Source organism: Terrapene carolina, unplaced genomic scaffold (genome assembly GCF_002925995.2).
Source record: "Terrapene carolina triunguis isolate 2854851 unplaced genomic scaffold, T_m_triunguis-2.0 Scaffold211, whole genome shotgun sequence".
Classification (NCBI taxonomy): domain Eukaryota; kingdom Metazoa; phylum Chordata; order Testudines; family Emydidae; genus Terrapene; species Terrapene triunguis.
In genome coordinates, this window is record NW_020664562.1 from 22460703 (window position 1) to 22487882 (window position 27180).

The 27180-nt window shown below is 42.6% G+C and overlaps 1 protein-coding gene across 1 annotated transcript in view; it reads right to left on the minus strand.

Annotated features, from left to right (window-relative positions):
* Window positions 1–27180, minus strand: part of LOC112119085 (formin-binding protein 1-like) — a 99627-nt gene that overhangs the window by 38282 nt on the left and 34165 nt on the right. Inside the window, exon 2 of the mRNA XM_026655900.1 lies at window positions 631–746. Coding sequence (XP_026511685.1) covers window positions 631–746 — 116 coding nt within the window. The remainder of the gene's footprint in view (window positions 1–630; window positions 747–27180) is intronic.

Sequence of the window (27180 nt, forward strand, 5' to 3'; positions counted from 1 at the left end):
TTAAGCAAAGAGGTGACTTGTTTGTGCTGTTTGTGAAAAGTTTTTGATTTATCTGTCCAAATAAAATGGTTTCCTCATTTAAACAGATAGAATGAGCAAAACAAACCAACACAGAGCTGCGAAATGGTGCTGCATTCTGAACACTTCAATCACTTCTTGAGCTCTTTACATTCTTATATTCCTACCTTCCTAAATTCTGCTCACGAATGACTTCTATCAGATTTCTAACACAAAGAAGTGAATTCCGCCAATCCAACATAACAAATAGATGCTAAAGCTTCTGCTGCTAAACTTTGCTGAACAGAGAAGAAACCAAAGAGCTGTCTGATGTGGAAAGATTGCTAAAAGCAAACTACAAAACCAGTGCAGAAGTATCAGTAGTTCTTTAAAAGTCTCAAGATTCCATTGAGTGTATCTTTTAGGTTCAAAAGACGCAGGAGGGGAGAGCATTTTGGACCGGTAAATCAGAAAAATCTGTCTCTCATGAAAAGTAACTAATGATCTAATTCAGACAACTGATGAAAAACAGACCTTGAACAACAGAATCATAAATATTTATCTACCCATCTGACAATGTAATTCAGAATAACTGTTGCTGAGTAGGATTTTTTTTTTAAAAATATAACTTACCTTAATTGTTTTGCATAGTTTTGTTCAATCTCTATCCTTTCTTTTACAAACTTTGCATATCTCTCCAAGAAGTCAATGCCCCACTGTGTATGCTTGTCTAAGTTATCAAATTGATCCTTTAAAACAAAACAAAGAAATTCAATTAGCTACACAAGGTTTAAAAAAAAAAAAACACAAAATTCTATCAATTTCATTTAGTTATGAAGTTGTGGTCTTTGATATTTAGATATAACTCACTACAATGGGGATAATAAAGCCAGTCCTATGCATATCACAACCCTCATATGCCAGAATATTAGTAAGCTAAAATCACATGTGCAAACATACTTTTGGCTCTTCATGTAAAAAGCACCTGTACTCATATTTAAAAATTACTCACAGTTGATTTTTTTTTTTCATAAAAAGTAATGGCCATTAATATTTGTATTACTTTAAAAATAAACAATCCTTTTCAGTCAAGGAAGGTTTCCAACACAACACTGAAAATATAAGTGGAGACAAGCGTTCTGTAACTGGTTAACAGACTATTTAAGTACCATTTCTTTCACAAGAGATTTTTGAGGAATTTAAAAATTCCTCAACACAGACCCTAGGTATGGTTTCTTGGCATTCAAAAAAAGTATTTACATCCTTAAGATCACCCAATGACAGAAAACATACTTAAGTGATACTGTACAACAAAGGTGGATACATTCCGTATTTCAAACACAGATAGTCAAAGTCATCAGCAAATGCTCACTCCATGATAGGTGCGGGTGACGGTCTCCAGACAGAGCAAAGCTAGTCCTAAAAATGAAGAGAGCTATGACAAACTGGCAACAGAAGACAGAAACTGGATTTTAAAAAAGCAGATTTCTTTAGAAATGATCAAAAACCCTGTTATATTGCTACCGTCAAAGCTGAATTTTCACTATTACAGGTGGCAGATCAACAGGTCGAGCAAACATTCATTGAGGGTGAAGAAGGAATCCAAAAACAAAAAGGGGAAACTTGAATGAAATATCTAACAAAAAATGAAGATGCAGTTCAGTAAACCACACTGCACACATTCATATTTTTATATTAAAAGTTTAAACTATGCCATGCTGAAGAGAAGTCCAGGATTTGTGTTTTAATATGACAATATTTATTGTAAATTCTGACTATATTTAGCACACCTCCTCATGAACAATTGCTCGATAGTCTAAAAAAAACCACGAGCAAATGTAAAAACAAATACAAGCTATCACACAGCGTCCCCCATAGAAACTGTGTCCAGATACACTTGATAGTTAAATAGTACAGCTATAAAATAAAATTAAAAATTAATATCAGAGAAAGTGATGAGGTATAGGCAAGGCTAATTGTGTTGCCTTTACATATTTAAAGTTTGCATAATAGAACACTACTTCATTATCTTAAGCTATGCACCATGCCTGGCAACCCTGACTCAATATTGCACCTTAACTTAATGAGTCATACCAGCCTTTCCTACTAACAACTTTAATCTTCTTGTTCCAATGCACACTACAGTGATTTGAAGTTGCATCAAGGAATGCTGAGGTACAATGCACTTTGGCAGACTTAAACAATATAACATTGATTGAAATGATATCTGGAAGATACTGGTAGTAAAAATATACCATCATTTAGGGTATTTAAGATCAAACAACATTTTATCAGCTTTGACAAATGTAAGGAAGAAATTCAGAATTAAGATTGCTTTCAAATCTCAACCTGTTGGGTTTAGAGCACTGAAGCATAGATTAAATATATCCCACACATCTAATTTGTGCCATAATGGTGATTTAAAGACAGTGTCGGCCTTCACTCTACATTTCTTTGAAGTCAGACCCTGAACATTGTTAAAACAGGGTTTTTTGGGAGGCATTAAAATATCATATGTAAGCATAAATTATAACTTTCTCAGAAGCTTTGCTCTTTTATATTATGCTTTTGTTTTCGTAATTACTTTGACAATATTACCCTTGTATCCAACTGAAGTCCCAATAAGTTGTTTTTGATAGGGAGCCAATGGTCAGAGCAATTAAAAAAAGACTTCCTTCAGTGAACAGCAAAACAATTCCTTTGCTGTCCTAGTTTCGGCTGCTTACTCCACACTACTTTGATTTGCTGCCAAGGTTTAACTTAATATTCTGGAACACCAAACTGTTAATATTTTAGAACACAACCACAGAGAATATCTTTCCAATATTACAGGATCAAATAAAAAACAAATAATTTGAGGGATCAGTTAATGAAAATTACTTATTTACTACTGACATATACAAAGATGAACCTGTATAAGTAATATACCTCTCTCCTTCTACCATTAACAAAAGGATCACTCCTCCTCACTGAAAAACTTTCCTTTCTTTACTTCATCTTCCTCCATCTCACTCTAGAAGCTGCAGGTTCTGAGCGAGGACAGCTAGGGATAGGATATCTTGCTTTTGCTTCCATGAGAAGAATAATTTGGCACCGAATGAAACAAAGGCTGCTGGAAAGAGAGGTTGCTCACCATGTGTAGTAACTGGAATTGATCAGAGATTTTTGGTAGTGGTGCCCATTCAGCCTGCACATGCAAGACAAAGGCTATATGGGGCTGAGCAGGCGAACCACCTTCCTTCTCCACTGCAAAGTCCCACAAGGGCAAATTCAAAGCAGAGGAGGAGGAGGACGGGTAGTGAAGCACCCACAGGGGGACACATCTCAAAGAATTCAAGTTACTGCAGAAGGTTAGTAAACTCTCCTCCTTCTTCAAGTAATGTTCCTGTGGGTGTATCACTTCAGGTGACTCCCGAGCAGTACCCTCCTAAGGAGGCAGGAGGTTGAGAGCAGAGTCCAAGAGAAAAGAGAGAACTGAATTGCCTACAGCAGCATCTGATCTTGCCACAGACACCAGGACATAATGATTAGAAAAGATACGAACAGAGGACCAAGTTGCCGCTCTACAGATGTCTGCAATTGGTACATCCTTAAGTAAGTACATAGTGCTATTGAAGAATGTGCTATCACTCTCAAAGGCGATTGGATATCAGCTCTGTCATAACAAGTTTTAATACAACCACAGATCCACTTTAACAGTCTCGATTTTGAAGTTACCAAACCCTTTTTTCTGCCTGCAATGGATACAAATAATCTAGGGCATTTTCTAAATGGTTTGGTCCCGTTTTGGTAGAAGGCCAATGCCCTCCTGACTTCCAGAGTACGGAATATGGCTTCTTGACTAGTCCGATGCAGTCTGGGGAAGAAAACCGGAGATGAATGGTTTGATTAATGTGGAATTCTGAGGACACTGTAGGTAACAATCTTGGATGACCCCATACCAACACTTTAGCTCTGTTGAATACCGTAAATGGGGGATCCACCATTAAAGCCCCCAATTCTCATTCCCTTTGGGCACAAGAGATCACTATCAGAAAGGCTTTCTTCATAGAGAAATCTAACAACAAACACACAGCTAGTGGTTCAAACAGATGCTTCAGAAAGGAAATTAAGGACTAGGTTCAGGTCCCAGCTACGAGTATGTCTCTGATTTGTGAGGAGATATTCAACAAACCTCTTAGGAATCTTGCTGTAGTACGAAGAGTGAAAAACCCCCTGAGTGTGTGAAAGGCTGTTACTGGTGTTAAATGAAGCCTAATGGAATTTACAGAAACACCTGATGTTTTCAATTCCAACAGATAATCTAATATCCTAGGAAGAGGAGAATGAATTGGAGAAATCTGATGTGATAATATTTCAATTTCTGGAGGTAAGTATTTCTTGTAGATGGTTTAATAAAACTTGTACCTCTGAGGAACAAGATAGCTCTATTCCTAAGAACCACTGAGGTATCATGCTTAGAATCTCAGAATCTGCAAGTTGGAGTAAAGTGTTTGACCGACATCTTGAGTCAGTAGGTGAGGACTGATCGGAAGCTTCCAGGAAGGACGAGAGGTGAGTCCCATTAGATACCAGACTTGTCTAGCCACATTGGTGTAATCAGTACAAATCTGGCCCAATTTTATTTGATCTTGTTGAGAATCTTTAACAGTAATGATGTCAGTGGAGATGCACAGAGAAGTCTTTTCATCCACAAGATGAGAAATGTGTCTCCTAGAGATAGGGGATCGAGATGCCCTCGCCCCCCGGAACAATACCTGATGCATTTTGAGTTGGTTGCCGTGGCAAATGTATTGATCTTCAGGAACTCCCAAGCTAAGAACATCGTGTGGAGGACTCTGGAGTTTAATTCCCATTCATAATTTAGACATAAATGTCTGTTGAGGTCATCTGCCATGGTGTACTGAATACCTGGTAGGTAAGAATCTGAGATGACTATGTGCTTGGGTATGCACCAATTCTAGGGTTTTATCACTTCAGCCCAGAGAGATGAGGAACATGCTCCTTTCTGATGATTGATACACGCATGCCACACTGTCTTGTCATGATCTTTATTGACTTTGATCTGATTAGAGGTAGAAAGTGTAGCAAGCATTTCTGACAGCTCTCAATTCAAAAGATTTACGTGTAGAAGCTGCTCTTGTAGAAACCATTTGCCTTGCACCTTAAGAGGTCCCAGATGTGTCCCCCAACTCAAAGCAAAGCATCTGATGTTTTCACTGTCGTAGGGGGATTTTGAATGAACGGAACACCTGTTCACATCTTTGTGAGGTCCTTCCACCTACTGAGTGCAGAACCACCGGGGAAGAGCGTGACCTGCCTAGACTGTGTTTGCTTGATTTGTAAACTGTTCAAAGCCATCCCTGTAGACTTTGAAGATTTAACCTGGCATGCTACACTACAAAGACACAAGCTGATGTGTCCCAGCAGTTGAAGGCAATCTTTTACTATCATTTAAGGACTTTCCTGAATCCTTGAGATGAGATATGCTAAGTGCAAGAAATCTGGAGGAAAGGAGGTATCTTTTGAGTCCGCAAAGACCTTGAGATCATTAAAGGGGAGATCTTCAATGGTACTCTGAACCTCTCCCTGAAAGCCCAACATCTGCAGCCAAGGTGCTCTTCTCATGACCACTGCAGTGTATATAGACCATGCTGCAGAATCTGCCATGTCTAAGGAGGCCTGAAGCGATGTCCTTGCTAGAAACTGGCCCCCTTGAATATTGGCTTTAAATTGGTCACAATGTTCCTCTGGCAGATGCTTAATAAAGGAATTAAAATTTGTTATAATTAAGTAGTTGTATTTAGCCATGAGCACCTGATGGTTTGCTAATCTGAAGTGTGGCTGATGCATAGGATTTGTGGCCAAAAAGATTGAGTCTCGGGTCTTTACTGAATGGGGCAGACTTTGAGCTATGTTGCCTGTCTTGTTCATTAATGACTTGCACTACTAGGATGTTCAGAGCTGGGTGAGAAATAGAAACTCAGATTCCCTGGCCAGAACCTAATACTTTCTAATCCATGCCCTTGCAGGTAGGCAATGTTGTAGCTGGGGTTTGTCAAACAGTCTTAGCAGGCTCCATAACAGCTTCATTCACTGGAAAGGCAATTCTCAGAGATGACGAGGTGTGTCAAATATCTAGGAGTTTATAGCAGGACTCCAGAACCTCCTTTAAGGAATTCTGAAGTATGTCAGCAATTTGCTTCATCAGTTCCTGAAAATGCCTGAAGTCATCTACCATAAAAGGTGGTGGAGGCATGCCAGCTTCATCTGTTGATAAGGAAAAAATATTTGTAAGAGGTGTCACCTCCTTATCTGCCTTGCTTCTTGCTCCTCAAAGGTCTCTTCCTCTGGCATAGGTGGAGACAGAGGGGACTGAAGAGAATGGGCCCTTCTCTATTCCCTCAAGAGGGCGGGAAAGACCTCATAGCAAATTGTTGGCAACAGAATGCCCACAGATCCCAGTGAGGCCACTGAGGGGGGCCAAATGGCAAAAAGTGGAGGCATTCATCTGTGTTCCTGTGATGTGGGTATCATTTGAGGTCTACCCTCCTGCAAAACATCAGTGTAGGAAGGAGAGCGATGTGTCCTAGAATAGACAGGGAAACCCTACCCTGAAATCCAAGATGGGGGAGAGCTGTTCCGCTTGCAAAGCAGACGAGGGCAAATATAGTTATCAAGGTGATAAAGGGGTTAGTGATTGAGAGGATCTTGATGCTGAGAAATGCCTGGCACTCATTAATAGGGGAGACTGGCTCCAAAGAGCTTAGAATACCTGATCTCTTGCAGAATCGATGGTAACAAAAACTGGCCTGGGAGAGGACCTGTGGAGGATGGCTTCAGAACTCTTGGCCCTGAAAGCTTGGCCTCAGTGTGAGTTGGCTCAGATTCCCTCAGTACCGTAGGAGGCCTCCCAGTCTTTGGTACCATTGAATTTTGTGATATGGTACAGAGTGTTGTTCAGGGACAGACTTATAGCTCTTTTCAACCGTGTCTCTGCCAGTCTGGGTCCAAGTACCTGAACTCTGTGAGTCTGTCTTAGACTGACCTTTTTCCTTTGTCCTTGCAATACCAGCATCACTCAGACCCTGCATGGAGCGCTCGGTGGGACTGGAGGTCTCTGTAGCCTTCTAGTGTGCTGGTGACCAAGATCTTTTTGGAGATTTACTCCTTACCTCCTGTTTAGAGGCAGATGAAGATAGGGTCTACAGTACCGTAAATGTACTTGGTGCAGAGTGCTGCCTACCTCTAGTAGCGCTGGTGTCTGAGATCTTGTTGTGGATGGGGCACTAGCGGTCCAGGGAGGTCTATGTATAGAGGTGTCCTCCACCCCTGGATCTGAAGCTGGACATAAAGCTTGCTCCATCATTAAGAGTTTAAACTTAATCTCCTGAATCAGTGAAAAGCATATTTATGACCTAAGGACTGAATGGGAAACAAATGAAAGTGATCCTTTAATAATGGAAATGTCTAAGCAACATTAACTATAGGTGTTACATGCACTACCTATAATACAAAGGCACTGATCTGGCAAAGCACTTAAGCACAAGCTTAAGTTTAAGAATATCAGCAGCATCACTGAAGTCCACAGGGCTATTCACATGCTTCGAGTTAAGCATGTGCTTACACACTTTGCTGGACCAGGGCCTGAAACCCTAGTTTAGCAAGTCAGTAGCCTGCCCTTGTTGATATGATCAATAGAAGTGGTATGCTCCGCTCCTTTTATAGGGAGATGACTTCACAGAGATTGTTTGTTTCTTGTCTTCATCTGAAGAATACATGTTAACTACTGAGTGGAATATTTGGATGTTGGAAAAAGACTGAAGATTAAAATAAAGCTTCCTGAAAAATTAAGTATCCTTTGAAGGACAGATTAAGACTCAGCAAAAATAGATGCCTCAAAACAGAACTGCTTTTTTTCTTTTTAAATCCACAAAAGACATCTCATGTTTTGATTAAAAATATAATAAATTCCTACTTACAGTATAACTATGTAATCAAAGATAAAAACTGGACACATTCAATGTATGCATTTCATTCTCTCCAAACCCTGTACATACTGTAGAACGTTCTGCTCTCAATGACTACCAGATAAAGAAAATATGTTAAATGAATACATCTGTTCTGCAGTGTAGAATAAGAATAAAAATTAAAATTAGCCTAAGTTTGGTTAAGAAAATAACATTTTCTCCTTGTAGCTCATGGCCAGTAGGGAAAAGACCCCAATCAGCAAGAAAATGAAGGCCATGAGAACAGTAAGTAGTGTTACTTTTAGCATGGGAAGGATGTATGGTTCCCAAAGTAACTAATAAAGTAAAAAGGAGCTGCAGTAACAAGACAAAGGGAAATTGTCTCAAAAGAAACAGCCCCAAACCTTCCCACCGTTCTGCTGTACAAGCAAGGGGGTGGGGAGAATAAGAGAAGGCCTTGAAGGAAGGAAAGAAGCAAGGAGAAACTGCTGCAAACTAGGTTTTTGCTAAAGCTAGCAAATTAGCTGAAGTCAGTTATTGGCAATGACATCACTTGTTTGTTAAAGGGTATAAAAAGTAAACTCTTAAAGAGGTTCATTGCTAATACCTGCCTGACCAAGTTGGAGATGACCAATATGGGTCTAAGCACTCCCCGGATTTAGCCTATTAGTAAGTATACTGATCACATGCTTATAAATAGTTACTGTATTGGATGTAGAAACTGCTTATCGTTAGGCTGTTAGACTTGTTTAGAGCAACTGCATAAAATACCGTTTGGCCTTTGGATTTAATTTATGGTTAAATTAGCATTTGGTGGTTTCCCATACCAATAAATATTATTATTAATTCCAACATGCAGTTTGTTTTGTTACAATTCTATATACAACAAGGAATCTACTCTGAAGGGAATAGGAGTGCTGCAGATAGTGTGCTTATCCCCTAGGGAGGGACAAGGGGCCTTATATTGTTTATCAGTTGTACAGAGATGAACAAGCAACTGCCAAGGAAGTTTCTTTCAGTCAGCAGGCAGAAGGAGAATGACAACAACATAAAACTTCTAAGGTAGAGAGGGATTCAATGTGGACATGGAAATCAACCCGATACTAATATTTTTAGCAAGATTGGTTGCAGGTTTCACCCCAGTCCCTCCGTTGCTCCCACAAGACACATAACCAGAGGAACTCTTCCTCACTGCTGCAAAGGTAGCCACATTATGGGATGAGACACAAGCCAGCTTTGAGTTGTGCCAGGAAGACAACAAAGGCAAAATCAAAGTCATCACCTGACAGGGAAGGTTTAGATACTACCTTTCTTGCCAGTACTAAAAGATCTCCTAACCACCTAATTAGGAAATTTAACACACTGTTTACTGATGTTTATATCAGTTTTGAATTGGTTTATCTGTGTGAAACTAAGCCTAGCCTATTCTGAACATGAGCTGGCTGTGCAACACAGGGGACAAAGTTAACTGAGTAAATGTGGTCTGGTGTGTACAATTACAATTAATTTTAAGTCTGGAACTTTTAGCAAAAATCATTAAATATTTAGATATACAAGTAGTTCTTTTCTGGAAAGTGTGGAAGTTATATTAGCTAATAAAGACTGACACAAGATAATGAACAAAATGTCTGTCCACTGCCTTAGCAGAAACTATTTTCCCACTGACCTCCCAAGACAAATATACATGAGGTATACTGTATAATTAGGGCTGTTTGTCTACATGCTATTAAATAAATGACAAAGCAACAGCTCCCAATTTAATGAAACACTGTTCTTAACAGCCAAACATGTAAGTGTGTTGAAGAATTTTTAATTAACACTGTATTTGACATTCTATTAATGGGTTGCAGAGATCAGTTGATGGATGGGCCTAGTGGATATTACACTGCCCACTCACCAACTGGAATGCAGTTCAAAGCTTGAGAGTCATAAATGAAATAAGTCTGACATTCCACAAAGGTCCATAATAAGTCAGTGTAGATTATTCAACAGGATGTATTTTAACTGTAGCTCGGGAATAACATAATTGTTACTGGGAACTAGGCGTGTAAAAATTCAAGTAGTTTAGTATCCCACTCCAAAATGCACAGAATATTGGGGATTTTATTCATTTATATGTACCTGCCTTCTCAAATGCAAATTAGTTACCAAATGAAGTAACTAAATGGAAACAGGTTTCAGAGTAGTAGCCGTAGTAGTCTGTATCAGCAGAAACAACGATGAGTCCTTGTGGCACCTTAGAGACTAACAAATTTATTTGGGCATAAGCTTTCGTTATGCCCAAATAAATTTGTTAGTCTCTAAGGTGCCACAAGGACTCCTCATTGTTTTTGCAAATGGAAACAGTGAATTCCAAGTCAAGATAGGTAGAATATTATCCATATTAACAAACCAAACCTTTAACTTCAGAGTAGTGGTTTATTGAAATTAAACTATTGACACTTACTTGGTAAATATTTTTCTTTAAAGTAAAAAGCAAAAAAATCAGTTTAGAACAAACAATTGTAGGCTGCACCAGAGGTGATGCAGACTACACAACAGTTCTCACCTTCAACCCTTCCAAATCTCAAATGACATTTTCCCAAGATTTGTTTCAAAAGATCTAATTTGGAATGCCTCGCTTATTTATTTGAGGGACTGCCCATTGGGTGCATCACTGAAGATGTCTAGGGAAGAAGTATCAAAACAACGCTTAAGATGTGAGAGGCAGAGTCCCCACTGCTGAGCTGATATTCTACCAGAGGAAAGAGAACATTTCCTAACCTGAATTCATCTTCTGCTCTCCCTTTCTTCCTTGCTGGAGTCTTAGATTGAGTCTTAGTTTTCTGCAACACCAGCCTTGACTGCCAATCAAGAGAAACGGAAAGAGGGTCTCTGTGGGGTCCAGTGGCAAATGCCACAGCATAAGCATAAGGTCTTCCCTTTTCCTGGAGCTATCACCATATCTTGTGATGCACCCTATACCTGCTTGCCAGTGAATAACAGAAGTGCAGAGCGTTACATCTGGTCAAACTACAGGTCTTGCATTATTTCAGTATTTGCAGTCACTTAGAACTCACTTCTACCCTGGTTATAAACAGGGACTTGTGTACTCTACAGTAGTGGCACCAAATTCCGTGGCAGCAACACTTACGTTCTGTGGTAACGTTTATATGCTCTGTGACCAAAAAATATATAGTTCATTCCCATCCCCCAACCCCATAAGAACACATATAGAGCCTCTGGCTCAGAGCTGGAAATGCTCATAGACAAAGTCTGTTGATGATTGTGATCTAGCATCATTATTTTCAAGGATGGGTTTTTATTATACTCTTCAGGCAGCCAGCAGCACAGTCCACATGATGATGTCTAAGAAACTCATTTCAGAGCCTTCTTATACTCTCTATATGCCAGGGAAGGCAGGAGTTTATAGCCAGCTTCAAAAATTTACCTCTCTAGCTCCCCAATCCTCAGTTGCTGCACTGTTTAAAGATTTCAAGGCCAGAAGGGACTATCATGATCATCTAGTCTGACCTGCTGCATAACAAGGCCATAGAACAAGGGTGGCCAACATGTGGCTCCGGAGCCACTTGTGGCTCTTCAAACATTAATATGCTGCTCCTTGTATAGGCACCGACTCCGGGGCTGGAGCTACAGGTGCCAACTTTCCAATGTGCCGGGGGGGGGGGAGGGCGGTGCTCACTGCTCAACCCCTGGCTCTGCCAGAGGCCCTGCCCCCACTCCACCCCTTCCCTCCCCTGAGCCTGCCATGCCCTCACTCCTCCCCCCAGAGCCTCCTGCACACCATGAAACAGCTGATCGGGAGGTGCGGGGAGGAAGGGGGAGGCACTGATTGGCGGGGCTGCCATTGGGCGGGAGGCGCTGAGAGCAGGGGGAGCTAATGACGTATTACTGTGGCTCTTTGGCAATGTACATTGGTAAATTGTGGCTCCTTCTTAGGCTGGCCACTCCTGCTATAGAACCTCTCCAGTAATTTCTGCATAAAGCCCATCACTTCTGTTTGAGCTACAGCATATGTTTTAGAATGACATCATTCTTGATTCGAAGACTTCAAATGATGGAGAATCCACCAAATTCTGAGGTAAGATGTTTCAATGGTTAATTACCCTCCTCATTAAAAATCTGCACCTTATTTCTAGTCTGAATTTGTCTAGCTTCTGTTTCCAACCACTGGATTTCGTTAAGTCTTTTTATTTTTTTATGAGACTAAAGAGCCATCCACTATCAGAACTCTCTTGCCTCTGTAGGTATTTGTAGATCTTGATCAAGCAACCTCTCAATCCTCTCTTGGATAAATTATATAGATTGAGTTTCTTATGTCTCTCACTATAAAGGCATGTTTTCCAGACCACAAATAATTCTTGGAGCTATTTTCTGAACTCTTTCCAAGTTTTTGACAGTCTTTGTGAAACAGGGACACCAGAAATGGACATAGTATTCCAGCAAAGGTCTCACTAATGTTGTATACAATTTCAATACAAATTCAAAATGATCTGGAGAAATGGTCTGAAGTAAATAGGATGAAATTCAATAAGAACAAATGCAAAGTATTCAATTTAGGAAGGAACAATCAGTTGCACACATACAAAATGGGAAATGACTGCCTAGGAAGGAGTACTGCGGAAAGGGATCTGGGGGTCATATTGGACCACAAGCTAAATAGGGGTCAACAGTGTAACACAGTTGCAAAAAAAGCAAACATCATTCTGGGACGTATTAGTAGGCGTGTTGTAAGCAAGACATGAGAAGTAATTCTTCCGCTCTACTCCACAGTGATTAGGCCTCAACTGGAGTATTGTGTCCAGTTCTGGGCACAACATTTCAGGAAGGATGTGGACAAATTGGAGAGTCTCCAAAGAAGAGTGACAAAAATGATTAAAGGTCTAGAAAACATGACCTATGAAGGAAGATTGAAAAAATTGAGTTTGTTTAGTCTGGAAAAGAGAAGACTGAGACATGATAACAGTTTTCAAGTATGTAAAAGGTTGTTACAAGAAGGCGGGAGAAAAAATTGTTTTTCTTAACATCTGAGGATAGGAAAAGAAGCAATGGGCTTAAAGTGCAGCAAGGGAGGTTTAGGTTGGACATAAGGAAAAACTTCCTGTCAGGGTGGTTAAGCACTGGAATAAATTGCCCAAGGAGGTTGTGGAATCTCCATCATTGGAGATTTTTAAGAGCAGGTTAGACAAATACCTGTTAGGAATGGTCTAGATAATACCTAGTCCTGCCATGAGTGCAGGGGAGTGGACTAGATGACCTCTCAAGGTCCCTTCCAGTCCTATGATTCTATAATACCACGTCCCTACTCCTACTTGACATTCCCCTATTTATACACCCAATAATTACATTTGTCTTCTTTACTACACCATCACACTGGGAGTTCATGTTAAGTTAGTTATCTGCCATGACTGCTACTCTTTTTCAGCATCACTGCACTTCAGGATACAGCCTCCACTCTTCTATGTTTTTTATTCTCAGATGTATTACCTGGTTTTTGGCTGTTTTAAAAAAAACATGTTGTTGAAGAGCCCACCTTACCAACTGAACCAGGTCAGTCTGTATAGCTGACCTGTCACCAGCGTTATTTACCAGTCCACCAACATTTGGAATCACCTGCAAATTTTCCAGTAATGATTTTATATTTTCTTTCAAATCACTGATAAAGAAAAAAATTGGGCAAAGAACAGATCCCCGTGGGACCCCACTTAAAATACCCTCTCTGACTGACAATTCTCCACGTACAGTTTCTGCAATATATCAGTTAACAAGTTTTAAAATCCATTTAATAAGGGATACATTCATATTGTATAGTGCTAATTTTCTTATTTTAATCAAATTGTCATACTGGACAAAGTCAAATCACAGAAATGTAGGGCTGGAAAGGACTTCAAGAGGTCATCTAGTCCATCCCCTAAGCTGAGGTAAGAACAAGTACAAGTAGGCCATCCTGACAAGTGTTTGCCTAACCAGTTCTTAAAAACCTTCAGTGATGGGGATTCCAAAACCTCCTTTGGAAGCCTATTTCAGTGCTTATAGTTAGAAAGTTTTTCCTATGATCTAACCTAAATCTTCCTTGCTGCAGATTAAGCCCATTGCTTCTTGTCCTACCTTCAGTGATTCATAGATACAAGCCCAAAAGGGACCATTGTGATCATCTAACGACAATATATGGCCTGTGTCATACAGGCGGTCAGAACATTCTCACAATAGTTCTTATTGAACATGGAGAACAATAGATCACCATCCTCTGTGTAACAGCTTAACATATTTGAAGACTTACCAGATCCTCACTCATTCTTCTTTTCTCAAGACTAAACATGCCCATTTTTTTAACCTTTCCTCGTAGATCATTTTTCTAAACTTTTTATTATTTTTTTGTTCTCCTCTGGACTCCCTCCAATTTGTCCACATCTTTCTTAAAGTGTAGCACCCAGAACTGGAAACAGTACTCCAGGTAATGCCTTATAGAAGTCTAAATAATTACATGAACAGTTACTTTATCAATCTCGTAATCTCATTAAAAAAATCAAGTTTCTTATTAAGACTTATTTTCCATAAAACTATGCTGATTGGCATTAATTATGCTACTATCCTTTAATTTTTCACTGATTTCATCCCATTTTAGTTTTTCCATGATTTGGCCCGGGATCAATGGCAGGCTCACTACTCCATAGTTATAGTTACCAAGGTCATTCCATTTACTCTTTTGAAATAGTGGCACAACATTAGCTTTCTTCCAGTTCTTTTTTCTACAGGCTGTCAACCTTGTCTAGACTTATTTGTGTGTGTACATACATAGAAAAGGTTGGATTCTGGAGAACAATTCTGCAGTAAGGGAATGCATTCTGCAGCTGTGGAATCATGGATAGACAAGGTCCTGACTATTCACAAATAGTTAAGCCTCATGCTGGCACAAGGAGTTACAAAACTTTACCTTAGGGATGCTGGCTTTATTCTTTAGCGAACTCTTTTTCTTCTCATTATAAGAAAGTTGGTAAAAATAGCTAGTACACATTTGTGTAAAGGATAACATTATGCTGCCATTTTGATATCAAGCCCAAATTCTAAAAGTTCAAATAGTTCAACAGGTCTACCTGTTTAAACTTGCAACATTTTGCAAAGAATCATCAACGTGCTACATAAACAATCACAGATTTTAAGCAGCCTGGTCAGTCTACTGCACTACCTCTGGGGAGAGGTGGGGCACAACACTGCAGGAGCAAGATGAGTTCTTGACCCACCTTGCAGGGAGGGGTTTTGGGCAGCAGGCTCCAGTGGCGAAACTCCAGGAGTCTGGCCATGCGGCCCAACCGGAGAGCAGTGGGTACTGACCCTCCCCTCTCCCCCCACCCCCCGACTCTGGCCACGTGGCCTTGGCCTCCAGCTGTGGGGCTTCAGCCTCAAGCCCCTGATTCCAGCTGTGTGGCAGCAGGCGCTGGCCCCCGGCTGCAGTCCCAAACTCCTGTTGCACAGTGGCAGGCGCCGACCCGCAGCTCCAGCCGTGCAGCCCCAGCCCCTGGCACTGATCCCCTGCCCCAGCTGCACAGCAGCAGGCGCCAACCCACAGCTCTGTTCCTGGGCTCCGGCCATGCAGTGGCGGGAGCTGGCCCCGGGTGACGACCCCTGACCCCGCAGCAGTGAGTGCTGGCTCCAGTCACACAGCCCAGGCTCCGACACCCAGCTCCAGGCTCTGGCCATGCGGCGGCAGGCACTGGCTCTGGGCGCTGACCCACAGCTCCGGCTGCATGGCAGCGGGCTCTGATCCCTGGCTCCGGCCACACAGTTCCTGGCCCGGCCGCACAGCAGCAGACATCAGGCCCTGGCCACATGACAGTGGGGCTCTGGCCACATGACAGTGGAACTCATCACCCATCTCCATTGCCACGGGCCCCCGCTGCCTCCCCGGCCCTGCATCCATCCCCCTGCCCCACTGCCCTGGGCTCCTGCTGCCTCCGTGGCCCCACATCCATCCCACCATCACTTCTGGCCCCTGCTGCCTCCACCTTCGGCTTTTCCTCTCCCATCCAGGGCTTAATGGGTCCTGGGGCTTGCTGAGAAAAGTTATATAAACAAACATGCAAGTATCACTTTCCACAGCAGACTTACTAGCTATCTGTGAAAAGTGATACTTGTAAGTTTGTTAAATATCATATCACTTTTCATAGTCTCCCAGGTAGCTACTAAGTGTGCTGTGATATTAACAAATATACAAATATCACTCCTGAAGGGGGAGGTAGCATTATTTTTATGATTGAGTCTGCCAAAAAACCCTACAACTATAAATTACAATGATCTGGATGTGTATCTGTGCATATTTAATTGTTTTTCCTAAAGTATTTTAGGGGAAAGTATCAGTGCGGCCACCAGTGAGAGTTGGTCTGCACTCTGAGGCCATCAAAGAATTTGTTGTGAGAACCCCTGTCCTATACTCATCCCTATTGTATATGAGTGTTTACAACTGCTGACTGTCCTTTAGTTCAGTGAGCTAAATTTAGCATAGTAATAAATACTGTAATTGGACTCCAGGAGAAATTCTGACTCAGATTACTGGGAAAAGTTAGTAATTAGCACAGCTTTGCAACTATTTGCACTACCTTAGTACTCTTACATATTACAATATAAGCCTCTTAAAATAGACTAATCAGATAAAGCCTGATTTATCCAGCTTATCCCAACTCTCATTTTAAGTGGACAGAATTTTCCTAAGCAGGCATTTGTTTTCATGGGGAAAAAAATGCAGAGGATACAGAAGTTCAGCATTTATACTGGATTTCCTAGTGCTTGCCAAGTTAAAGTTAAAGTAACAGAGAAACTAACAAAAGAGGTCTTGTATAACGTTAATTTTGAAAAGGAATGGAAGCTCCTGAAATGTATGAGAGGTGACATGACAAAACTGTTCATTACTTCTTTGGAGCCATTACAGAGTTTTGTGGGAATGCCTAAACCTTCATATGATACTATACATGCAGTGAGGCTACTTCTGAAAGTTCTTTGAAAAATAACATAGCCACTTGCCCAATGTTGAGTAATGGTCTCAAGTTGCAGTGGGGGGGCAGGGGAGTTAGGTTGGATATTAGGAAAAACTTTTTCACTAGGGGGGTGGTGAAGCACTGGCATGGGTTACCTAGGGAGGTGGTGGAATCTCCTTCCTTAGCGGTTTTTAAGATCAGGCTTGACAAAGCCCTGGCTGGGATGATTTATTTGGGATTAGGTCCTGCTTTGAGCAGGGGGTTGGACTAGATGACCTCCTGAGGTCCCTTCCAACCCTGATATTCTATGATTCTATGTTAACTTGGAAATTTTAACTCTGAACATCTCCAAAAATGATGGGCTAAATAAAGGACAAATTGCTTACCAGATTCCTTTTTTTCAAATGTGAGTTAAAACTAATGCTAAAAAACCACACACGCATGCAGACACACATAAAAAGTATTATGACACTTCTACAAGAAACATGAGTTATGTTTAAATAAGGAAGTGAATCCAATATCCAACAACAAAAAAAACTATATTTATTTTATTAAGAGGTACATGGCAATCTGATTTATTCTGATGAGGAAACACCACATTAAGATGAAAGCTGATGCTCAAATTAGCCCAGTGAACCAAAATAAATAATTTTCATTCCACAAAAATACATATATATGGAGATCATGCCTACGGACTGCTCAGAAAAAATAAGAAGTAGACAAAAATACAGATGATATTCCAAAAAGTGCTCAGTGCTGCTCTCATTCTCTTCCCACTGAAGAAACTCCCATTGACTTCAACGTTGAGCACTTTTGAAAATACCACCCCAAATAGCTTGATAATTGAAGATAAAGAAATTTTTTTTAATTCAGATGGTAACTTTACATTGTCTCAAAATGTATCCTAATTCCCACCTCACTCAATGAAAGCATTAAGAATATCAAACACTTTATTATAAACGAATGAAAGCACATTCAGGGTGTTGTAACAGAGCAAAAAGCTCTAACATGACATTTAATTTTTTCAAGCTGGCACATCAACTCAGCATGGTTTCTTGCATTTACTTGTACATCTGCTTAAGTGCCAGAACAGCTCTGGGAATTGTATTTAAGTGATGGTACAAAGCATACAAGGCTGCACAAATTGTGTGCACAAATCCCATATAGGTGGTGATGATAAATTAGATATATAGATAATACAAGTTAATGTTTTTCATGTTTAAAGATCTACATACACGTTAATCCTTACAACACCAAAGTGAAAAAAACAGTTACTAACCTTTCATAACTGTTGTTCTCTGAGATGTGTTGCTCATGTCCATTTCATGCTAGGTTGCACGCAGCAGCTGCCAGAGATTTTTCCCTTAGTGGTATCTGTAGGACCGACTTTAGTGCCCCCTGGAGCCACGCGTATATGCGCCGATATAAGGGGTGCCGCCGGCACCACACCCTCTCAGTTCCTTCTTGCCGATAACTCCAACAGTTGGCAGGAGGGTGGGTCATGGAATGGACATGAGCAACACAACTTGAAGAACAACAGAAAGGTTAACAACTGTTTTTTCCTTCTTCGAGTGCTTGTTCGTGTCCATTCCATGCTTGGTGACTCACAAGCAGTACCCGTGATGATATGTCTCGAAGGTGGGCTCAGAGTTTCTGGACATCCTGGGCTAGTCTACACTAGCAATGCTAAAGCGCTTTAAAGCCATGGCAGCGCTTTAACATGCCTTGTGTGGTCACAGCGCAGCTCTAAAAAACCCACCTCCACGAGGGGAGCAGCTCCCAGCACTGGTGCACTGTCTACATTGGCGCTTTACAGCGCTGCAACTTGCTGCGCTCAGGGGGGTGTTTTTTCACACCTGAGTGAGAAAGTTGCAGCGCTGTAAATTGCCAGTGTAGACAAGCCCACTGACTGCAACACAACTCTTCCAAAACGGATATCGTCACAGGCCTGCTAGATGATGGCGTAGTAAGACACAAAGGCATGAACTGATGACCATGTCGCAGCTCTGCAGATATCCTGGACTGGTATTTGCACGAGGAATGCTGATGACAAAACCTGAGCTCTCGTGGAATGAATGGTTACGATGGCTGGATGCGGAACCTTCGCCTGCTCATAGCTAGCCCAGATACAGGCGGTTATCCAGGATGAGATTCTTTGGGATGACACTGGCAGCCCTCTCATCCTTTCTGGTACTGCTACAAAGAGTTGTGTAGACTTGCGGAAGGGCTTAGTCCTCTAGAAATAGGGCTCACCTAACATTTAATGTATGGAGCTGACATTCCTCAGGGAAGAAGACAGGCAGAAAGATGTCCTGGTTGTTGTGGAATTGTGACACCATCTTTGGTAGGAAGGCCGGATGGGGGTGCAGCTGGACCTTGTCCTTGAAGTACACCATATAAGGGGATTCTGACATCAGGGCTTTGATGTCGGAGACCCTTCTGGCCAAGGTGATTGCCACCAGGAAGGCGACCTTCCAAGAGAGGAAGCAGTAAGGAACAAGATGCTAATGGCTTGAAGGGAGGCCCCATGAGTTTCGACAAGACCAGGTTTAGGTCCCATGGGAGAATCAGGTTGTGAATCTGAGGGTATAGTCCTTTGTGACATTCGGTACCTTGGGGGAGCATCCTGTAACCCCCATAGTCCTCATTTTTATATAAATTGTGATCTTACATATAAAACATGCCTTGTAAAGTATCACGGGAAAGGCTATGACTTGCTGAAAGTCATTTCTCTATCCATATATGTATATCATTAATACATATGAAGTTACGAGAATTGTGTTGTATGGTTATCACTAAAACATGCTGTAAGTTGGGGAATCAGCCAGATATTAGCTCCCCAGGGGCAATAGCAAGGAAATTAACCAACACCCGAGCAGGGTTATCAATCAACCCATCAACAACCATTGTCCAGCAGTGACTCACCTGCATGAGGCCACACCAGGGGAATTGCTCAACCTTGCCTGGAGACTCAGCAACGCCCCCAGACATGCCTGGACATTGTGCTCCCCAAGCACATGGGACTGAGGTTATAAAACAGACACAGTGGCCACATGTGGGGCCTTGTCTCCTGCCCCCACCTATGCTGCAAGCAACTAAGATACTGAGAAGACGACAAGACTCCAAGAGAGGAGATTGGCCCAGATTTCAAGGGTGAAATCTATATATTAAGGACTGCAGTATCCAGTGGAGTGAGCAAAACTGCTTAGTCTAGTTGTTGCCCAGTCTAATAGGGTTGAGAGTTTAGACTGCACGCTTATATTTTATTTCTTTTGGTAACTAACTCTGATTTTTTGCCTATCACTTAATATCACTTAAAATCTATCTTTTGTAGTCAATAAACTTCGTTTACTGTTTATCTTTACCAGTGAGTTTATATGAACTGTGTGGCAAATCTGCTCAGGTTTCGCAAAGGCTGGTGTATATCCACTTTCCTTTGATGAAGTGGTGAACCAATTAATAAATTTGCACTGCTTATCTTGAGCAGTGCAAGACGATATATTCCTGGGGTACAGTGCTGGGAGGGATTTGGCTGGTGCCTTTCCCTGTGTGATTCATGAGGGACTCTGGAAGCACTCATGCAATATAGCTGGGAGTGGGTCTTCACATGCTGTTGTGCTGAGTGATAACAGAGCCTGGAGAGGTTTGCTGCTGGGCACTAGCAAGGCACTGAAAGCGATAGTCCAGGCTGGAGAGAGTTAAGGGGGCACAGCCGTCCCACAGTCCCAGGCTGCACCCCGGGAATCCCATCATGTTTTTTTCAAGCCTTTGAGAAACCTGACTGTTATCTCGTGGGAGAACACTGGTCTGCCCTGCACTGGAAGGTGGAAGGCTGAAATGGCTGCTAAGTGAACCTTAACAGATGAGAGAGCCAGACTGTTTTAGGTGTAGCAGATAGTCCAAGACACCTGAAAGGTGGCCCGTACTATAACAATACAGTGCTGAACTGGAGCCTTTGATCAGCCAGTCGTCCAGGTACAGGTGGACTTGAACACCCCGATGTCTGAGGAATGCTGCAACCACCACCATACACTTTGTGAAACCCGTGGGGCTGCTGAGAGGCTAAAGGGAAGCATGGTGAATTGGTGGTGGCGGCGTTGACCCACCACAAACCTGAGGAATCTCCTGTGCCCACGCAAGATGGAGATGTGGAAATAAAAGTGTCCTTCAAATTGAGGGTGGCGTACCAGTCTCCTGGATCGAGGGAGGGAATGATGGAGGTGAGGGAGACCATGCAGAACCTCAGTTTCTTGAGGTATTTGTTGAAGCCAGGCAGGTCCAGGATGGGCTGTAGACCCCCTTTGGCCTTCGGGATTAGGAAACATTGGAAGTAAAACCCTTTCCCTCTCAAGTCTCGAGGAATCTCATCTACAGCAGCCACACGTGGGAGGGCTTGCACCTCCTGAATAAGAAGCTGCTTGTGAGAAGGATCCCTGAAGAGGGACGGAGGCTAGGGATGGCAGGAAAGGGTAGACAAAAACTGGAGGGTGTACCCAGCTGCTTTAGTACAGAGCACCCACCAGTCCAATGTTATGCAAGACCATGGTGGGCGGAAGGATGACAGGTGGTCAAAAAAAAAAGGGGGGGGGGGGGGGGTTCATAGTCAAGACTGGTATGCTGTCCTCGGGAGTACCTTTCTAAGGCTTGCCTGGCGCTGCCAGTGTATCTACATGAGCCCGATTTGAAGGATGAGGCAAAAGGCAGGGGTTGACAACATTTATAGCCCTTTCCCTTTCTTTAGTAGGGCTCCTGCCTGGGAGGTGCTGGAAATCTGGGAGGCTGCTGGGGCTTCTGGGAGGCTGGGGACATGTAAAAGCCCAGGGAGCGAAGCATGGCCCTCGAGTCTTTGATGCCGTGAAGCTTGGAGCCAGTCTGTTCAGAGAACAGGGAGGTACCCTCAAAGGGGTAGTCATGGATAGACTGCTGCACCTCATGAGAGAGGTCCGATGACTGGAGACACGAACAGCACCTCATGGTGACCGCTGACACCATCGTTCTGGTTGCTGAGTTGGCCACATCCAGAGCTGCCTTCCTCCAGGCATCCTTCCGCCATCTTGCCTTCCTCCAGGATGGCCACAAACTCCTGCCTCGATTCCTGCCACATGGAGTCCTTAAACTTGGCCATCGAGTCCCACAGATTAAAACTATACCTCCCCAGCAGAGCCTGCTGGTTAGAGATACATAGCTGGAGGATACTCGTCAAATAAACCTTGCGTCCGAACAGCTCCGGTCTCTTAGCCTCTATTTTTGGAGGTAGCGCTTGACTGCCCTTGTCTGTCCCGCTCGTTTGCAGTCAACACCACCAGGGACCCCAGTTGGGGGACACGCTTAGAGGTACTCAAACCCACTGGCCAATATATAGTACTTTTTCCTCTGCCCTTTTTGAGGTAGGAGGCAGAGACAAAGGGGTCTGCCATAGCACCCTGACGGGTCCCAACACTGCCTCATTAACTGTCAGGGCCACTCTGGAGGGAGCCACTGCAGCCAGGATATCAACTCTGTACACAGACTCCTTCAACTCTTTAGCTATCAGCCGCAAGTTTCTGGCGACCCGTTTCAGGAGCTCTTGATGACCCCTGTAGTTGTTCAGCGGGAACGGTTACTAGGGCCTGCGACTGCCTCATCCCGGGATGACGAGGAAGCGGCTAGCACTGACGGAGGGAATGTTTCTTCTTCCTCCACCTGTACCACTTCCAATTGGGGCCACTTCTGGGACATCAGTACTGGAGTCAGGATCAGGTCCTGGGCAGGATGAAACAGTGGCTTGCCTCTTGGATACCACCAAGTATGAACAGGAACAATGGGTAGGGGCTCCCACTACTTGTGGAAACCCCCATGGGTTCCAATACTGCCACTGCATTGGCCAGTGGACTGGTGGCGATCACTGGCTGGAGGGCTGGTACTAAAGTCCGGTGCGTAGGTCGTGTACCGATACTTCTTCAGTTGAGTGAAGGATTCCCCTTTGGACTCTGAAGAGGTTTCTTCCCTCGGAGACCCAGGAGACACCGTACCTGCTTCCTCCTCCAGTTGGTGCCGGGGAACCGGTGACCAATGATGGGCCGGAGACTGTTGAAATGGGACCATGGAGAGTTTTCCTCTGGATGGTGCCATGATGGTCAGTGCTGCGATGGAGCTTACCACTCCTTGATCTCTTCTATCCACAGGAGCTCTTTGCTAGAAAGCCTTCGGAGTCAAAGAGGCCCACAGGCGTGAGGTCCCATGACCACTCCAGTCGGGAGTGGGTCCCGGACCAGATTTGGCACTCTAGGCAGAGTCGCCAGAGACAACAGTGGCTCTGAACAGGACGAGTGGCCCAGCGTGGATCTCAATGCACTACTCATTCCCCACTTGTCCCTCTTTGGCACCGGAGAGTGCCCTCTCTTGGTGCACTGTTTCTTATGTTTCATCCTCGGCACCAGAGATGAAGAACAGTGCCAAGCAGAGCATAGTGCCAGTGGAGCACTTTGCACTGAAGCTGAAGTGCTGAGCGCCGATTCGGAGCATCGTGGCTCCAAGGCCAGTGTAGTGGGGTGGTTACCCCGCTACAGCCCGGAAGGGGTTAAAGCAGCCCTGGAGAGGGCTGTGGCAGAGAAATGCTAGGCTGATTGGGGGAAGCAGCCACAGGTGGGGCCACACCCCAATCAGGCCACAGCTGGCCCTATAAGAGGGCTGAGGGCCAGAGACTGAGAGAGTGGTGATGAATGGTTTATAGACTGCAGTCTGCCCCAGGGAGTGGGGGCTAGATGCTGATTGGCAGTAGCCACTGAGGCAAGGTGGGTATAGGGGGTTGGGGATTCCCTTGGGGAAGGGGGAGAGACCCAAATTGTGGGTTACTGCTGGGGGCAGGACCCTTACATAGAGGGGCACCGGGGCCAGCAGCAGGCGAGACACCGACCTACAGAGGGCGCTAATTCCCTAGACGACCAGCAGGAGGCACCGCACCGGTGAGTCATTGCCCCGCCACAGCCAGTCTGAGGGCTGCCTCCATGAATGAGTATGGCCTTCAGACAAATGTCCATATCTTTTTGAATGCGCAGTCTGAAGCCCCTGCAGATCTGGCACTTCTCCTTAACATGAGTTTCCCCGAGGCACTTTTTAGAAGCTAGAGTGCAGGTCACTCACTGGCATGGGCTTGCCACAGGAGGCACATGGCTTGAAGCCCAGCCCCTGTAACGAAAGTCCCTCTATGACAGGGACCACTATTCACATTATGTACACTAATACTAACTAAGAACTATATACACTAACTACAAAAATTATACAATATACTACAAGTCCAAACGACTGGGAAAGAAGTCTTGCAAGAGGGATCGTTCCAAGCAACCATCATGTCGGTAAGAAGGAACTCAGAGGGTGTGGAGTCGGTGGCACCCCTTATATTGGTGCACACACGTGCGGCTCCTGGGGGCGCTAGAGCCGGTCCTACGTATAACACTAAAGGAAAAAGCTCTGGCAACTGTGCATGCGGCACGCACACACCTAGCATGGAATGGACATGAGCAAGCACTCAAAAAAATAAGTAGTAGATAGTTCTGTTTTAATAGTTTAATTTTGTTTACTTTTGTGGAAATAGTAAGAGACCTATTATAAAAATATTAAGTACTTAGGGCCATATACTGTTCTTTATTAGAAGTAGAATTTCCAATTACATCAACAGAACCAGGACAAGGCGTGTTCTTTAGAATCACCTTCACCAAGTAATAATAATGGTACACGTTAAATGTGGGTCCATACTACTGGTTTTAACAAACATGAAACCTCTTTCCAAAATAATACATTTCTTCTAAACTTTTAGAGAGCTTGATCCATGTTATTTATGATCCATGTTAAATAATGAACTCACAGAATACAATTCATAGTGCTGGAATAAAATGTTAAATGCACTGCACCATATATGTTACGTTCTGTAACTATACACAGAGCAATCGTGCCATTTATATATAGCCCAAAAAACAGAATAGGTTCATTTAAACAGCCATTTTTTAACTGATCACAGATTCAGAGATATTAGATTACTTTTTGTAGTTTCATTTTCTAATATTTTAATATTTGCACTTCTAGGTAACATGAAAATTACAATTATCATTTGTGCACAAAACTGTTCAGATTGATTGTTTTTAATTTTACTGGATTAAACTCTTTCTTGCATTTTATTTCGTTTAATTTATTTATTTTATTGGTGGAAGTCAGGAGACTAAAAATGTTGTTAATCCAATTTGTCTCCATAGGCTCAATCCTGAGCTTTGTCACCTCCCGTTGAAGCTAACGCCCAGCACCTTGCAGGATTCAAGGCCCATGTTGACTTGAGCTAGGAATCTAATGAACAGAGTGACAATTACATAAGCTCATTGGGCTCTCAAACTCTCTTAACTGGAGTTCAACAAGTTATTTGAAACTCTTTTACAATGGGGTAGACAAGAACTGATGCTCCAGTGGTTGTGTCTTCCAAAGGGTCCATTCCTATTCTGAGCTGAAAAGATTTCCCCTCCACTGCCATCTGTGATTGCTTTATTTAATGTACTGAAGAAAGCAATTTTTTAAACACATAAAATCCACCATTTTCTTTTCCTGTGGGTAGCTGTATTTAAGTGTTCTACATTTTCTCCTTTCACTTGATTTTAAAACCTAAAACATGTTTGATCAGAGTTAACAAGATAGCAAACTAGGGACTTCCAGTCTCTGCTTGAACACTGTCTCTAATAAAAAGTATTATCTCACAAAAACGATGCCTTATTCATGATTAAATCTATTTTCACTCACTGATTTTAACGCAAAATTTATTTTAACATGTAAAGTAACTGAATGAAGTATTTATATTAAAAACATATGTCTCAGTTGGCATCTTCAAAACTGTGGAATTTTTCTGCATTTTGTTATTCAGATAACCAACACTAAAATGAAACATGATTCTGCTATGCGTCAGTTTATCTCAGAAGAGTTTATTTTAAATTTGAGATCAGAAAGTACCCAGCAAAAATCCCCTTTTCTTCACCCTGGCAGGCTTCAAGATCATATTCTGTAGAGTAGAACCTCAAAGTTACGAACACAAGAGTTACTAACTGACCAGTCAACCACACACCTCATTTGGAACCAGAAGTACACAATCAGGAAGCAGCAGAGACAACTGCTCCCCCACCCCCCCACCCCAAAATGGCAAATACAGTATAGTACTGTGTTAAACAAACAACTAAAAAAATAAAGGGAAAGCAGCGTTTTTCGTCTGCATAATAAAGTTTCAAAGTTGTATTAAGTCAAGGTTCAGTTGTAAACTTTTGAAAGAACAACCATAACATTTTGTAAAGTATCTCAGCCTAATACACAGGTACTTTCTTTGCAAGGCTCAACACATAAGGAAAAAGAAAGGAAGGACAGCAATATGGAGACTAAAACAGATTCTCCCCACCCCCCCCCCATATTATCCTCTTAAAAATATGGTCAATTAAAGCTACAGATCAGTGATGTACTCCAGTGGGCGTGGCTATCGCCCATGGAGCTTTTTTAAAAGCATAACGTTTTCAAAAGAATGTCATAAGTCAGACTCAATTTAGACATATACATTGTGCAAACTAGAACTGTATACAACTTCATTGTGTGGGAAATACATATTTCTAAACCTTGATGATCACCTTTTCCCTGCTACCTACACAAAGCACAGGTTCAAAATAGCTCAGTTATGATTTTTCCAGAACACACTGTAGCTATTGTAGTAGTTTTAGGAAGGCACGGTGTTCAGCAAGCATCTTCCACATCACAGCATGTGTCTGATGTTGAATCCATACAAATACATATTGCAGCCAATCAGTACCAATATTTCTGAAGAAAACAACAGGTAAACAGCATTTGGTTAAGAGGCAAAAGTAAACAAGAAATGACAGCAGCAGCAGCAGACTATTACATCCTGTTTTTATTTTTTGCTGGCTTTGGGGGGGGGGGGTGTCTATCTCTCTCTCAATCTATACATACTACAATCAAGGTACCTCATCAGGAACTACCTTCTGCCATAAACTAAGAGCTACAAGACATTTTCTTGAATACAGTGGAACATAGGAAGACGTTCAAGCACAATAATAATAATGGTCATTAACCTAAATATTGTGGTTGTTGCTGAGTATGAAAAATAGGTAGCTGCCATTTCGTTGTTTCATTCTCCCAGTTATTTCCACCAGAGTTCCTTTCTACTTTTCTTATCCTCAGTTTCCACTTTTGCTGTCTCTCCCTGTCCAACCACCACCATTTTATCATCC